Source organism: Canis lupus, chromosome 1 (genome assembly GCF_003254725.2).
Source record: "Canis lupus dingo isolate Sandy chromosome 1, ASM325472v2, whole genome shotgun sequence".
NCBI lineage: Eukaryota > Metazoa > Chordata > Mammalia > Carnivora > Canidae > Canis > Canis lupus.
The window spans coordinates 73,474,659-73,487,864 of NC_064243.1; the positions used below are offsets into that span (position 1 = coordinate 73,474,659).

General features: G+C 40.9%; 1 protein-coding gene across 9 annotated transcripts in view; it reads left to right on the top strand.

Annotated features, from left to right (window-relative positions):
* The first annotated feature begins 3,821 nt into the window (after positions 1-3,821).
* The window catches only part of TUT7 (terminal uridylyl transferase 7), a 64,164-nt gene continuing 54,779 nt past the window's right edge, over positions 3,822-13,206 (top strand). For 5 of the 9 annotated variants that reach the window (XM_025423153.3, XM_025423157.3, XM_035700744.2 and 2 more), the window contains exons 1-5: positions 3,822-3,960; positions 5,151-5,701; positions 10,395-10,576; positions 10,881-10,997; positions 11,717-11,894. In XM_025423153.3, coding sequence (XP_025278938.1) covers positions 5,182-5,701; positions 10,395-10,576; positions 10,881-10,997; positions 11,717-11,894 — 997 coding nt within the window. In that variant the 5' untranslated portion in view covers positions 3,822-3,960; positions 5,151-5,181. Of the gene's footprint in view, positions 4,729-5,150; positions 5,702-7,782; positions 8,000-10,394; positions 10,577-10,880; positions 10,998-11,716; positions 11,895-13,206 lie in introns of those variants that run through there. The other 4 variants (XM_049116008.1, XM_049116010.1, XM_049116007.1 and 1 more) reach the window with 4 other exon arrangements.

Below are 13,206 nucleotides of genomic sequence, written 5' to 3' on the forward strand. Positions count from 1 at the left end.
GCTGCATGCATTCTGATTAAAGAAATATTCTAACATAATTTTCTGAGAAATTTGAAAAAAAAGAAAAAGAAAGAAAGAAAGCCACTATGCAGATATTAAAGGCTTTAGGCAGATGGGGAGGGAGAGTAGAGTATTTTAGTTTCTGAGTTCATTGTCTATCCCACTGTAATATTAGACCTTTGTAAGAGAACTAACAAAGCTCAAGAAGAGAGGGGAACCAAATGTTTATGAAGAAGCATTGCTGTAGAGCCTGGCTGGTCCTGTATTTTTCATTAATTCCACAAATATTTCTTGAGAGTCTACTATGAGTCAGGCAATGGTCTAGGCCCTAGAGGACATACTGCTAAACAAAACAGTCAAGCCTATGCCCTTGCTGAACTTATATTCTAGCAGAGGGAGACAGAAAAGAAAACAAATAACCATGATCAATAATTAAATGGCAACACAGGTGACAAGGTGTATGTAGTGCTACAAGAAAAAGCAATAGAGGGGCGCCTGTGTGGCTCAATTGCTTAAGTGTCCCACTCTTGATCTCAGCTCAGGTCTTGAACTGAGGGTGGTGAGTTCAAGCCTCATGCTAGGTGTGGAGCCTACTTTAAAAAAAAAAATTTTTTTTTTTTAATTTAAAAACAGTGGATCCCTGGGTGGCTCAGAGGTTTAGTGCCTGTCTTAGGCCCAGGGCGTGATCCTGGAGTCCCAGGATAGAGTCCTGCATCAGGCTCCCTGTATGGAGCCTGCTTCTCCCTCTGCCTGTGTCTTTACCTCTCTCTCTCTCTCTCTCTCTCTCTCTCTCTCTGTGTGTGTGTGTGTGTCTCATGAATAAATAAATAAATAATCTTTAAAAAATGTAAAAACAAAAAAAAAATGTAAAAACAGCGTAGATCAGGGGAACGGAGTTGGGAAGGCAGAGGAGAAGGTGTTGGGTAGTAACTTAAATAGGCAGTCAGAGTAGGCCTCATTGAGAAATGACCCTTGAGAGAAGATACTAAGGAGATGTGGGTGTGAGCAGTTCAAACACCAAAGAGAGGAAAAGCATTAGACAGGGAATGGCCAATGTAAATTCCTGAGGCAAGAGCCTTCCTGGTGTGAGGAAAGAACTGCAAAGAGGTAGTGTGGCTGGGGTGGAGTGAATGAAGGGCTAAGAGGAATTAGGGGTGAGATCAGAAGTAAAGGGAGGGGCTCTGTAGTAACTGTATGGACTTTGGCTTTTACTTCCTGAAAAATGGGGAGGCACTGAGGAATCTGGAGGGGGAAATCATAATCTAGCTTAGATGATTTTAACATGACTTTCTTGGCTATCTTGTATAGATAAAGGAGGGCACAAGTGACAGTTGATGATTGCAGTAATACAGTGAAGGAAAGATGGTAACTAGCAGATTGGAAGTAGTGGAGATGGTGAGACAACACTAGATTCCAGAAGTATTTGAACAAGGAGCCAACATAGCTCCCTCAACAAAGTAGGTAAAACACATGAGGAAAAAAACTGGCTAACAAAGTTGTGAATACAACTCCTGAACTTTAGATTACTTGGCCCTACAAAGAAAAAGAACACTGGCATTGGGTATGTTAAAGGTAGACTTGTCAAGATGTATCACAATGTCGGGATCCCTGGGTGGCGCAGCGTTTTGGCACCTGTCTTTGGCCCAGGGCACGATCCTGGAGACCGGGGATCGAATCCCACATCGGGCTCCCGATGCATGGAGCCTGCTTCTCCCTCTGCCTGTGTCTCTGCCTCTCTCTCTCTTTCTCTCTCTCTGTGACTATCATAAAAAAAAAAAAAAAAAAAAAAAAAAAAAAAAAAGATGTATCACAATGTCAAACATGTGGTTGAAGACAGTAGATACAATCTAACATATGGAGCAATGTTAACCTCCAGCTGAAGCAGACAGTCCCCAATTTCTGCTTGATGTTAGAAATATGTCTAGACCTTGAAACGCTCATGACAAAGGTTCTGAGAAACTCAGCATTCTCTCCAGTGACATCCAAACAAAAATCAAACCAAACTTTTACAATTGGGTTTTAAGAGTCCCCATGATCAATGCAAATCCCCATTGCAGTACAATTTGGACAAAAAGAGCTATATTACTTGTCAATATCTTTTGATTAGTATTACATTTGAGAGAGACTCATTTAACCCCAACATGAATCTTAAGAGCAAATTTAGAATGCCAGTTGAGCATTGGGGAACACATTGAAGAAAACATAATTAAAAAATATTTTAAACTCAAAAAGATGTGGGGCACCTGGGTGAATCAGTGATTGAGCATCTACTTTTGGATCACGGTATGATTCCAGGGTCCTGGGATAGAGTCCTGCATGGGTCTCCCCACGAGGACCCTGCTTCTCCCTCTGCCTGTATCTCTGCCTCTCTCTCGGTGTCTCTCATGAATGAATAAATAAAATCTTAAAACACACACACACACACACACACCTCAAAAAAGATGTATGCTCCACTGATCCTGTAGAACTCTGGACACTCGAGGTCAACTTTCCTCAACCAGCTCTTGCATCTAAGAGTTACTCAGCTGGGTGTGGTGACGCCACTGTCCCATAATATAAATGTTTTCATGTATCACCACACTGCCTTTGGAGCCTATTTAAGACCACAGTCTAGCCTGTCAGACAGATTATTGGCTTGATTCTCAAGTCTGTGCAGAACTGAAGCATCCAGATAAGGCATTATACAAGAGGGGTACCGACGTGCTTTAGAGCACCTTTAGTATAGATGCTAGTGAATAATGGACTCTGCTTCCCTAAAATTTGGTTTCCAGCAGTGCCATTTACTTTAGGGTAAATGCTACTTCCCCTTCTTTAAAACGGGTGTAATGATATTTTCCTAGAGGATTTGTCGTGAAGATTAGAGTTGCATCTGTAAAGCCCTCAGGACACAGCCTGGCGACGCCCAGCACGCATGTGTCCATTAATAAAGACCAATGCTCCACGTACACTCACGGATTTAAATTTAATGCTCTTAAAACGCAAGAAACAAGACTGTCACACTTTCTCAATGGTCCTTGATTTTATTAATTTTTCGAGGTTTTCAGAGCATTTAGAACAAGACAGCTAGGAAGGTAACACGGTCCAAAGAAGAAAAGAAAGGGAGCCCCAAGTCGTTTGTTGGCAAGCTCCAGGTGCGCCTCCTTCGTTCAAAAATTCGAGTATGACTCTCCAGGATCATCCTTTGCGATGACACATATCCTTGAAAACACGGTTTTGTTTTGTTGAGTGAACGAATCTGTACAGAAACTAAGAAACTACAGGTCCAGGCCTGTGCCTGGGCCACCCTGAGATGTGGGTGGACGGCGGATGCTCAGACTCCGACGTCTCCAGAGGGCAGGCAAGCAGGGCCTCGCTGGGTCTTTAGGTCACTCGGACTTGGAAAACCGCGGGGGCGCCCTGAGGCCCAGCTCCAGGCCGCACTCGCCCTGGTCGCCCCCGAGGGCATCCAGGGCATCCAGGGCATCCTGGGCATCCAGGGCATCCTGGGCATCCTGGGGCAAGGCCGCGCCGCCCGGCGTCCGAGCCCACCGCGCCTCCCCGCGGAGAGCCAGAGGCGTGCTCCTCGCGCCTCCCCGGGGCCTTCAAGGCCTCGGAGTCACCGGGGGCCTGGGCGAGGCCGGCCCCGGCGAGGAGACGAGAGACCGAGCGGGTTCCCGGGGCAGACCGGGCTCCAGCGCCCTGCCGGCGCGCGGCTGCGGAAGCCAGCGGGGCGGGGGGGGTGGGGGGGCAGGGGGCGGGGCGTCGGGAGGGGGCGGGGCGTCGGGAGGGGGCGGGGCGTCGGGCGGCCCTGCGGGCGCGGCGCGCGTTTCCGGCGTGCGCGGCGGAGCGCTCGGGCGGGGGACCGCCGGCCCCTAATCGCGCACAATGAGACAGCGCTGAGCGCCGGAAGTGGGGCCGAAGGAAAACACGGAGAGGGAGCCCGGCCGGGACAGGAAGAGGCGGGGGACCGCGGCGGAGGTGGTGAGTGCTCCGGGGCGCCTTCTCCCCGCGTCCCTCCCGGACTCGCCTCCGCGGTGGGCCTCCGGGGGGTTCCCTGGTCTCCGGAGTAGAGGGCGGGCCCGGCCCGGGAGAAGCGTTGGCTCCGTCCCTCGCCGGCCTCCGCGCCCCGGTTGCGCGGACCCGGGAGCCCCCAGGCCGGCGGGCGCTGAGCTCTCGGTTCGAGTCCGCACCTTCACTTTGTGTCGGACCCTGCGGACGCCGGAGAAGGAGGGACTTGGGTGGAGGCGCTCGGGCCCGGCCCCTGGCCGGCCGGGGGGACCCCGGAACCCCATCGAGGACGCAGGTCACTTCCTGCTTCCTGATCCCCGAGGTGGTTTCGTGGCCGGGAGTGCGGGGACGCCGCCGCCTCCTCTGCCTCGGGTCGCGAAGGCTGGAGACTGAGGCAGATCGGGGCTGGGGCGATCAGGCCGGGGTCGGAGAGGGAGAAATGCTGTCCGCGACCAAACCGAACTTGTGTGGGGCTAGAGGATGAGGACGGAGGAGGGTGGCTGGAGTGGTCTCCCGGTGGGAAGCCCAGCCCTTAGCCGAGGGGGGAGCCCTGCTGGGGCGCGGGGCCCCTGCCCTGTGGTGGGGCGCGGGCCCCTGCAGCCTGTGCCCTGCAGCCCTGGACGCTGGGGACGGGGCGCCGAGACCCTTCCCTGAAGGACGCAGAAGGGACAGAGAAGTGGGGCGGCGAGGAGATGAGCGACGTTCACAGAAAGTTTCGGTTACTTTGTACAACACGTAAAAGTAATTGCCAACTTTTTTTTTTTTTTTTTAAGACCGTTTCCGGAGTTTTCTAACACCATAGGCTTGGGATGAGGGTTTTTGGTTTTGTGTTGTGGAGAGGCGCTTTTGATTATAGGTAAAGCCAACCAACTTCATGGGAGTAACATTTTTTAATGCTGCAGTTCTCGAGACTGTAAGGAGCTTCCCTTAGTCACAGATGTAATCGTCATGCTAAGTAGTACGTACTGATTTTCATGGAATATTATAGGACTCGAGCCTCCCAACTTCTAGTATAACGCGCCGATGATTAGAATGGGATGGACATTAGGAAAGGAACAGTTTCCCGTAGGCTTTTGAACATCTACAATAAACGTGTGGTATTTCATGTGCTTGGTACGATATCTTGTTATAGTTTGATGATTTCCCAAAATGCCTTCTTTCAGGTGCAGAGTAAGAAAATTGAAGTCAAAGACCATGGGAGATGCTGCAAAACCTTATTTTGTGAAACGCACTAAAGACCGAGGGAGTATAGATGATGAGGATTTCAGAAGGGGTCACCCCCAACAAGATTATTTAATAATGGATGATTATGCTAAAGGCCATAGCAGTAAAATGGAAAAGGGCCTTCCAAAAAAAAAAATAACACCAGGGAACTATGGGAATACCCCCAGAAAAGGACCATATGCTGTTTCCAGCAATCCCTATGCGTTTAAAAACCCAATTTACAGTCAGCCTGCTTGGATGAATGAGAACCACAAAGATCAGAGTAAGAGATGGCTCTCTGATGAACTTGCTGGTAATTCAGACACTTGGAGGGAATTCAAACCTGGACCTAGAATTCCTGTTATAAACCGACCAAGAAAAGACTCCTTTCAAGAAAGTGAGGATGGATATAGGTGGCAAGATGGAAGAGGCTGCAGAACTGTAAGACGGCTATTTCATAAAGACTTGACAAGCCTAGAAACCATGTCAGAAATGGAAGCGGGAAGCCCTGGTAATGTGTTCCAACTTGTCAAGTTACAACCCCAAAGTCGCAATGTCTTTTTCATCCAAATGAGGTTTATTATTTTCAGCATTCCAGTTCTGATCTTTCATAGTTCCTGCTTATTATTTAATGTGAATACTTTAAAAATTGTAATCATGGTATTTGGGCAACTTCAACACATTGTATGTATTGGTCCCTTTAAAAAGTTGCTATGAGGCTCATTTTATGTCAGTAAACGTTTCCCACTGATGCTTTTTACAGAAGAGGGTGATTATATTCCCCATGGGGACTATATCATATTTTCTGAGTGGTATGTTTGTATATTCTAAATTATGTATTGTAATTTTGTATTTGAATGGTGAATGTGTCCATAATATAAATGACAGAATATAAAGCTAAAAAAAATTTATTCAATGTAAATACACAATATAGATTGTATATATTTCCTGTCACAGAGGGTTATATGTCTTTTGGCTGGAGCATGAATCTCCCAGATTTTTTTTTTTTTTTTCCTGAAAAGTGAGCATGGTAAAAGGGCTGGGACACATTAAGTTTTGAAAGTCAGAAATACAGATAAAAGTTTTGCCTTTTAGTTTCTGTAGCACCAAAACCCATTTCTAAGTGCCCTCTGTGCTTGATAATAATAGCTCCAAGGTGGTTATACCTTTTTCTAAAAGGTGAATAGATTTTTTTCATGTAGCAATGATTTCTATAAACAGGAAAATTATCTAATGGACAGTAATTACTGAAATGAAATAAACATAAATATGAAGGAAAAAAGTAAAACTAGTCTGAAAATGCAAATTATGCTTGGAAAAATGGGCTTTTAAATATATTGACTGCAAACCTTTTTTAGTGACCATATAGAATGGGTGGCAAATTGGCCATCACTTTAAGGCTTATAGAAGCCCTTTTCTTTTGCATTATCTCACAGTGCACAGTTTACATTTAAGCATGTTATTGGTAAGGCATTTGAACTCGTACCTGAACATTTAGAATACTTAGCAGAGAAAACGGCATTTGTTATCTTTAAGGGGTTTTATGATAGTATTAAATGAGAGGAAAAATGCTGTTTTATATTTTTTAAGATGGGAAAAGCAAGAGAAAATGCCTTGTATCAAATAGCAGAAACAGAATGAGGTGTTAAAAAGGAATTCCAGGAGAGAGAAAATCTTGGCTTCATCAATCTTAAAGCTAGAAAGTGAAGGAATTGTCTGATGTAGTGCTGTTGTGATCAGGGCAGAATCACAGTTTTGCAAAGCAGGCAGCTGTGGCTTGGTGAGGTTAAATTTATTGAGACTTGTTTTTGTGGGGTGGTGGATGAGGAAGTGGAACTGAAATTGAGTGCTATGCTTCTTTGGTCATTAACTCAGCCTCACTGGACCTTGAGTCTGACAGAGGGAACCCAACACATTTTGATAACTTCTCAGCTTTTGATTGATGTTTTTTTTTTTAAAGTTTGTGAATATTTAAATATTTCTATATTACTGTGTCCAGGTAGGACATGAATATCTTAATTCAGTTAACAATAGTCTTTTAAAAGAAAAAGTTGGTCTTGAGTAGCATTATAAAAACAAAGGCTTATAGAATAAAAGTTTGCAACCAGGCAGACATTAATAGGAACTGTTAACAGACCAAAGACTTCTTATGTATGTATTCTTGTTTAGTCTGAAAAGCAGCTTAAAAAGTTGCTTTTAAGTGGTTTTGAAAAGGAAGTACATACATTTTTACTGTCCTTTTAATTGAGGCAATCCAAAAACCCCTCTGTTCTTACTATATGAAAAATAAGTGTGTGCTTTCACAGTTGCTAGATGAAGGACTGTTCAGCTTCTAGCACTTGAAAAAAATCTTCATAAGGGAAATCTTAAACTTTGATATAAAATTACTTACTGTAGATAGAAATTCAATTTGAAATATAAACTTTGCACTGCACTCAGGATCCTGAAAGGATCTCATTAAAGGGACTGAAATTTTCCTTGAATTGGAATTCTGTCTTAATAAGGAAGAGTCTCATTAAATAATGTGAGAAAACATAGTAAAAATTATCTTAGAGTTGCTTTGTTCTTTAATACTTATTTTCTATTTTTCAGTTCTACGTTACCGCCCTGTACTTCATCCCTCAAATATCCTAGATTGCCAGTTTAATGTATTTGGGACAATGCCATTAGTGATCTTAGCTGGAAAATATCCACTCAAATACACATGTCCTTTGTGAATGGAATAATGGGCCATGTGCAAATAAAATATGGGAGACTTGGAATACTGTATATAGAGAATTCATGTTACAAGACACCTGCGATGAGCCAGGTAGTCTTCCTCTATGTAATTGTGGGAACTTTTTAGCAATACCCTGTGTTGTCTTTCAAGATTCCCTTCAATGAGATTATATTTGACTCTCTTTACCATGCAGTCCTATGAAACTCATGGTCCATTCTAGATGTGAATGGATATGCAACAAAGGGGAATTTCAGTAAGTTCTTTCCAGTTCCTATATTGTTAGATAAAAGGCTGAATTTCAGAATTCCGTCCATGCTTTTTTATCTTTATTTCAAAACCCATTACTTTGACTTAGTCATGTGTTTCTGAGCAAGTTCTTTCCCTGGGCCGGCATTTTCCCCATCTGTACGGTGGGAATAATCTGAGCATCTATGAGAGGATCACTATAGGTATTAACCAAGGCAATGCACATAAGGTACTTGGCATTGCACCTGTTGCATAAAAAATATTCAGTAATGACAGCTGCTGTCATTGCCATCACACAGAATTTCTGCAGTCATCCACTTCTCTTTATAAAAACAATAAGGAATGGGGCACCTGGTTGGCTCACTGGAGCGTGTGACTATTGATCTCTGGGGTTGTGAGAGTGAGCCCCGTGTTGTGTGTAGAGATTACTTAAGAATGAAATCTTTAAAAAGAAAAAGGAGTTAATCATGCTCTTTGGAGGGAAACTGAAGTCACTCAGGAAGACGACAGCAGACAGCTATATGAAAAGCTTTTGTGATTAGAGAGCAGTTAAAAAAGGGATTTGGTTCCACATCAGTTATTGTTTTGTGAACTAATATGGACTTTTCAATGGATATTGCACATATTAGTGTAAATCCTAATGATTATTTGCCAAAGTAAGAAACTTGCTATGAACACTGAAATCAGATATAACTATTTAGGGTAGAACTTGTAGAGATATGCAAATTAAATGAACACAGACACACCTCTTAAGTTAAAAGAAGTGCTTATCTCAGAAGTTGATGCCAGTGAAGAGTGCTGTCCTTAAAAGATCGTGATAATTTCATTGGGAATAGGAGAGTGTTAAAAAGCAAATATTAAAGTAGACTGATTTTTCTCTGCAAGGGACTACTTTACCTTTTAGTATTTTATTTGTTTGGTCCATTTTGATTGCTTAAAAAAAAACTATTTGACGTAATACTTTATTTTAATTACCACTTATAGAAGCTGTTTACAGAATTTCATTATATATGCATCTTATGGTACTTTGAGCACAATGCTTACTCCTTTCCCGTTGGAGGTGTTGGCAACAGCTTTTTGCAAATTAGAGATCTTATACCTATCTCCTTTTTCTGGCTTGGAATTTTTTTCAGTCAACTGATTCATTCTAACTGCTGTCCAAGAAATGAGTGAGTTCCACTGAAAACTTGACATGGGAATTGCCTCATGCAGGACTTTTCAGTAGGTTTATGTTTTGAAAGATTAACTTTTGATAAGCCATTTAAATATTATTCAAACCATTTATCACAATTGGGGAAATGAGATTTATTTTGACCATATGTATTACCGAAGGGGTAATTTTCAGAGCTTGATTGAAGTTATCAAAGCTATTTAAAACAATTTATTTTAATAGCTAGGTCCCACAGACATCTTCAGTTACACAGGTAGAAAAGTTGTAAGTTTAAAAGGGAAGAGATCCGTTTATTAGTTATAAAGATTGGAGAACTAACAGAATTTAATGAATTAGTCTGTACTTGTAGAAAACTTATTTCAACTAATGACCATTTTTCTTTGATATGTGCTTATTGAGCAGACTGTTCAAAGAAACTAAAATGAAAGTAAGGATAAGATGGGAACTAATTGTCCTCAGGAAATAAAATTTTGGCTTAGACTTCTTGTATCGGTGTTGGGGGAGGGCCCCGTTACCTGAAAGCTAAATTTACAACTAAATGATGAATATTCATTCCACATGAGAATGTAGTTGATTTCTTAGTCCTTTGAAGATCATATTGTCCATCTTGCTCTGTTCACTTAAAAAAAATGAAAGCAAATGTGGATAGTTTTCATTAGAATAACAGATATAGGTATACAAGAATATATTAGATACATTAACATAGTATATTATGACATATTAGAATTACAGGTACACTTGCCTTCAGAGGATAATTTTTACTATTGTTTGAGTATATTCAGGAGTATACTGGGAAGAAATGATAAAATCACATTGTATGGTTGAAGCAAATTCTTTTCCAGTGTTCCCAAAAGAGGATTTCTATGGATTGATGTTTCCAGATTAGGTGGTTAATGAGGATTCACACATTTTATCCATGGAAGAGCTTTCCTTTTGCTGTGTTCAGATGTCATTCAGGTTATCACATTATTTAGTGAATAAATACATATGAATAAAATTGTACGGTCTGATTTTTTGTCAGAGTGGTATTGCTCAATATTGCCCATAATATTTTCCCCCTGACTTAAGAAAACAAGAAGCAGAGGTCCAGACCTCGGAAGCCACGTAGGACTAGAAATGAGGAAAATGAGCAGGACGGAGACTTGGAAGGCCCCGTGATAGACGAGTCTGTGCTTTCAACGAAGGAGCTCCTGGGCTTACAGCAGGCAGAGGAGCGATTAAAAAGAGACTTCATCGACAGGCTAAAAAGGGTAATGTCTTTTATTTGTTACTTAAAACCCTTGTGTTGGTTTAAACTATGCTAGTAATTGGGAACGTGTGCTTTGGTGAATTAGGTACTCTACCACAGATATCTTTTAAGCACCAAGTTAAAAGTGATACTCAGTTTGATTTAATAGAATCACTTCCAAAAAATGACTATTAGGATAGTGGTAAAAAGTGACAATAATATGTTAACAGTTTTTGAAGTGATGGGGAAATAATTTCTGGCTAATATCTGTTTGCCTGTATTTTGGAAGATACACGTATCTCTCTCTAAATCTCTTTAAATTATAGCGACCAAGAAACTACCCTACAGCTAAGTACACCTGCAAACTTTGTGATGTTTTAATTGAATCCATTGCATTTGCCCATAAGCATATCAAAGAGAAGAGACACAAGAAAAACATTAAGGTAAGTTTAATGTTACTCAAACAAATCTGTCAGTTGTTTTTACTTGCCATCTTTACGACTTTCCTTTCTTTAAGGCTATGATATTAAAACTTTAGTACTTATATTACTGAATTTATTTTAGCTAAAATACTTTACATTGGGGGATCCCTGGGTGGCGCAGCGGTTTGGCGCCTGCCTTTGGCCCAGGGCGCGATCCTGGAGACCCGGGATCGAATCCCACATCGGACTCCCGGTGCATGGAGCCTGCTTCTCCCTCTGCCTGTGTCTCTGCCTCTCTCTCTCTCTGTGTGACTATCATAAATAAATAAAAATTAAAAAAAATAAATAAAAAATAAATAAAAATAAATAAAATACTTTACATTGGCCAGACATGTTTTGCCAGACAGTCTTGTGAATTTCTTTAAGAACAGTACCAGGGTGAATGAAGTCATTGATAGGACCTCGGTATATGCCCTTATGCCAATAATAATAAAGCAAGTGATTTGTCATTGCTGCTTTTAATGTTCTTTCCCTGCATTTTTTCCTTATCCCTGTCTTCTATTATCACTTTATGTGCATAAAGAAGTATATATGTTTGATGATCTGAAGACTAACATAGCTAAAGTGAGAGGGAGAGCTAAGAAAAATATTCCAGAATATTCTACAGGGTGTTGTCTCAGTGAATGGTAGAAGGTAAAAACTGTGTGAGTCATTTTTAATCTCAATATTGATCTTAAAAGGAGAAGCAAGAGGAAGAGTTGCTCACCACGTTACCCCCGCCTACACCCTCCCAGATAAATGCAATTGGTATTGCCATTGACAAAGTGGTACAGGAGTTTGGCTTACACAATGAGAACTTGGAACAGAGACTAGAAATTAAACGTATCATGGAAAATGTGTTCCAACACAAGTTACCAGGTATTTTCTAGATTTGTTTTTCTCTTTAGCTACCTAAAAGTGCCTCATGCATTTTTCTGACCAGTAGTAATTTTCATCGAATAGAAATTGATTTGCCATGTCCTGAAGTTCTTAATTTTTTGTGTGTTTTTGTTTCTTCTGGCTTTCCCCCAAGGTAACAAAGACTTTTACATGCACTGTCATTAAACCTGTCTTCATTATCAATTTCCCTGGACATGTACTTACTATGGGGGCACTGTGGGACCCTTGTCTATCTTCTTGTTTACCTTGCTACCAACTAAATTGACGCAATATTTTAAGTTAAAATAAAAAGTATATTCGAATCATTTCTAGGTTATCTGTCCAAAAAAGGTTCTGTTTAACCACTTTTAAAAGGAATTGTAACACCTAAAATGAGCTCTGAAAACTATTTATAATAGAGTTTGTGTCCTGTTGATTAATTTTCCAAGTTATGTCTGTGGAGCCACAGAAAACTATTTTTTAGGAAGCTCCACAAGTGATTCTAAGCTACAGTTAAGGTTAGAATCACTATTTATTGCCATATCTCCCATAGAACTCTTTGTTCTACTGGAAAAGCATTAATATAGCATGTATTCATATTTGTATACCTTTCATAAAAATAAAAGGCAAGAATCTTTTCATTTCATTTTATCTGTATCTCATCCTTTGTATTGTAGACAAGTTCCCAGAAAGACATTTTTCACATCAGTGATTTTTGCTGTAGATTTCCATTGTAAAATTGAATGTACTTTGTCATGGGAAACTGCTTAAACTCAAAGAAATCACTTGACTTAACAAACCTATAAAATCCCACAAAATCCCCTGACGGGAAGGAGATAATTTTTTGGCATAGTAGTAGGAAAACATTGAGGGGTAAATGCCATAAATAAATGTAGACAGTATATACACACACACGTATGTCTTCCTCTGAAGAATGAATTGCTTATTGCCTAGCATTTTAAGTTATATCAGTGAAATTTTGATTACTTTTCAAAAGTTTCCCTAAGAGTATATATTATGTTAAGGGTTATTTTGTTCATAATCATGCTGAAAAGTAACTTTATGCTGAAGGTCATTTTTATGATTATTTTATTGAAACATGATCTTTATAGTATATTATACCTGTGTATGTTTTCTAAAAGGTGAAATGTTTGTATTAACTCTTTAGTATACGATCAGGTTTATAAATATAAGGTAAAGTTAGGCATCTGTTTTTGACTTTCACATTGTAAAAATCCTTGCAAATAGAATTTTCTGCACAAAATATAAAATAATAAATTAGAATTATTTAAAACTGTGTTTTATAATTGAC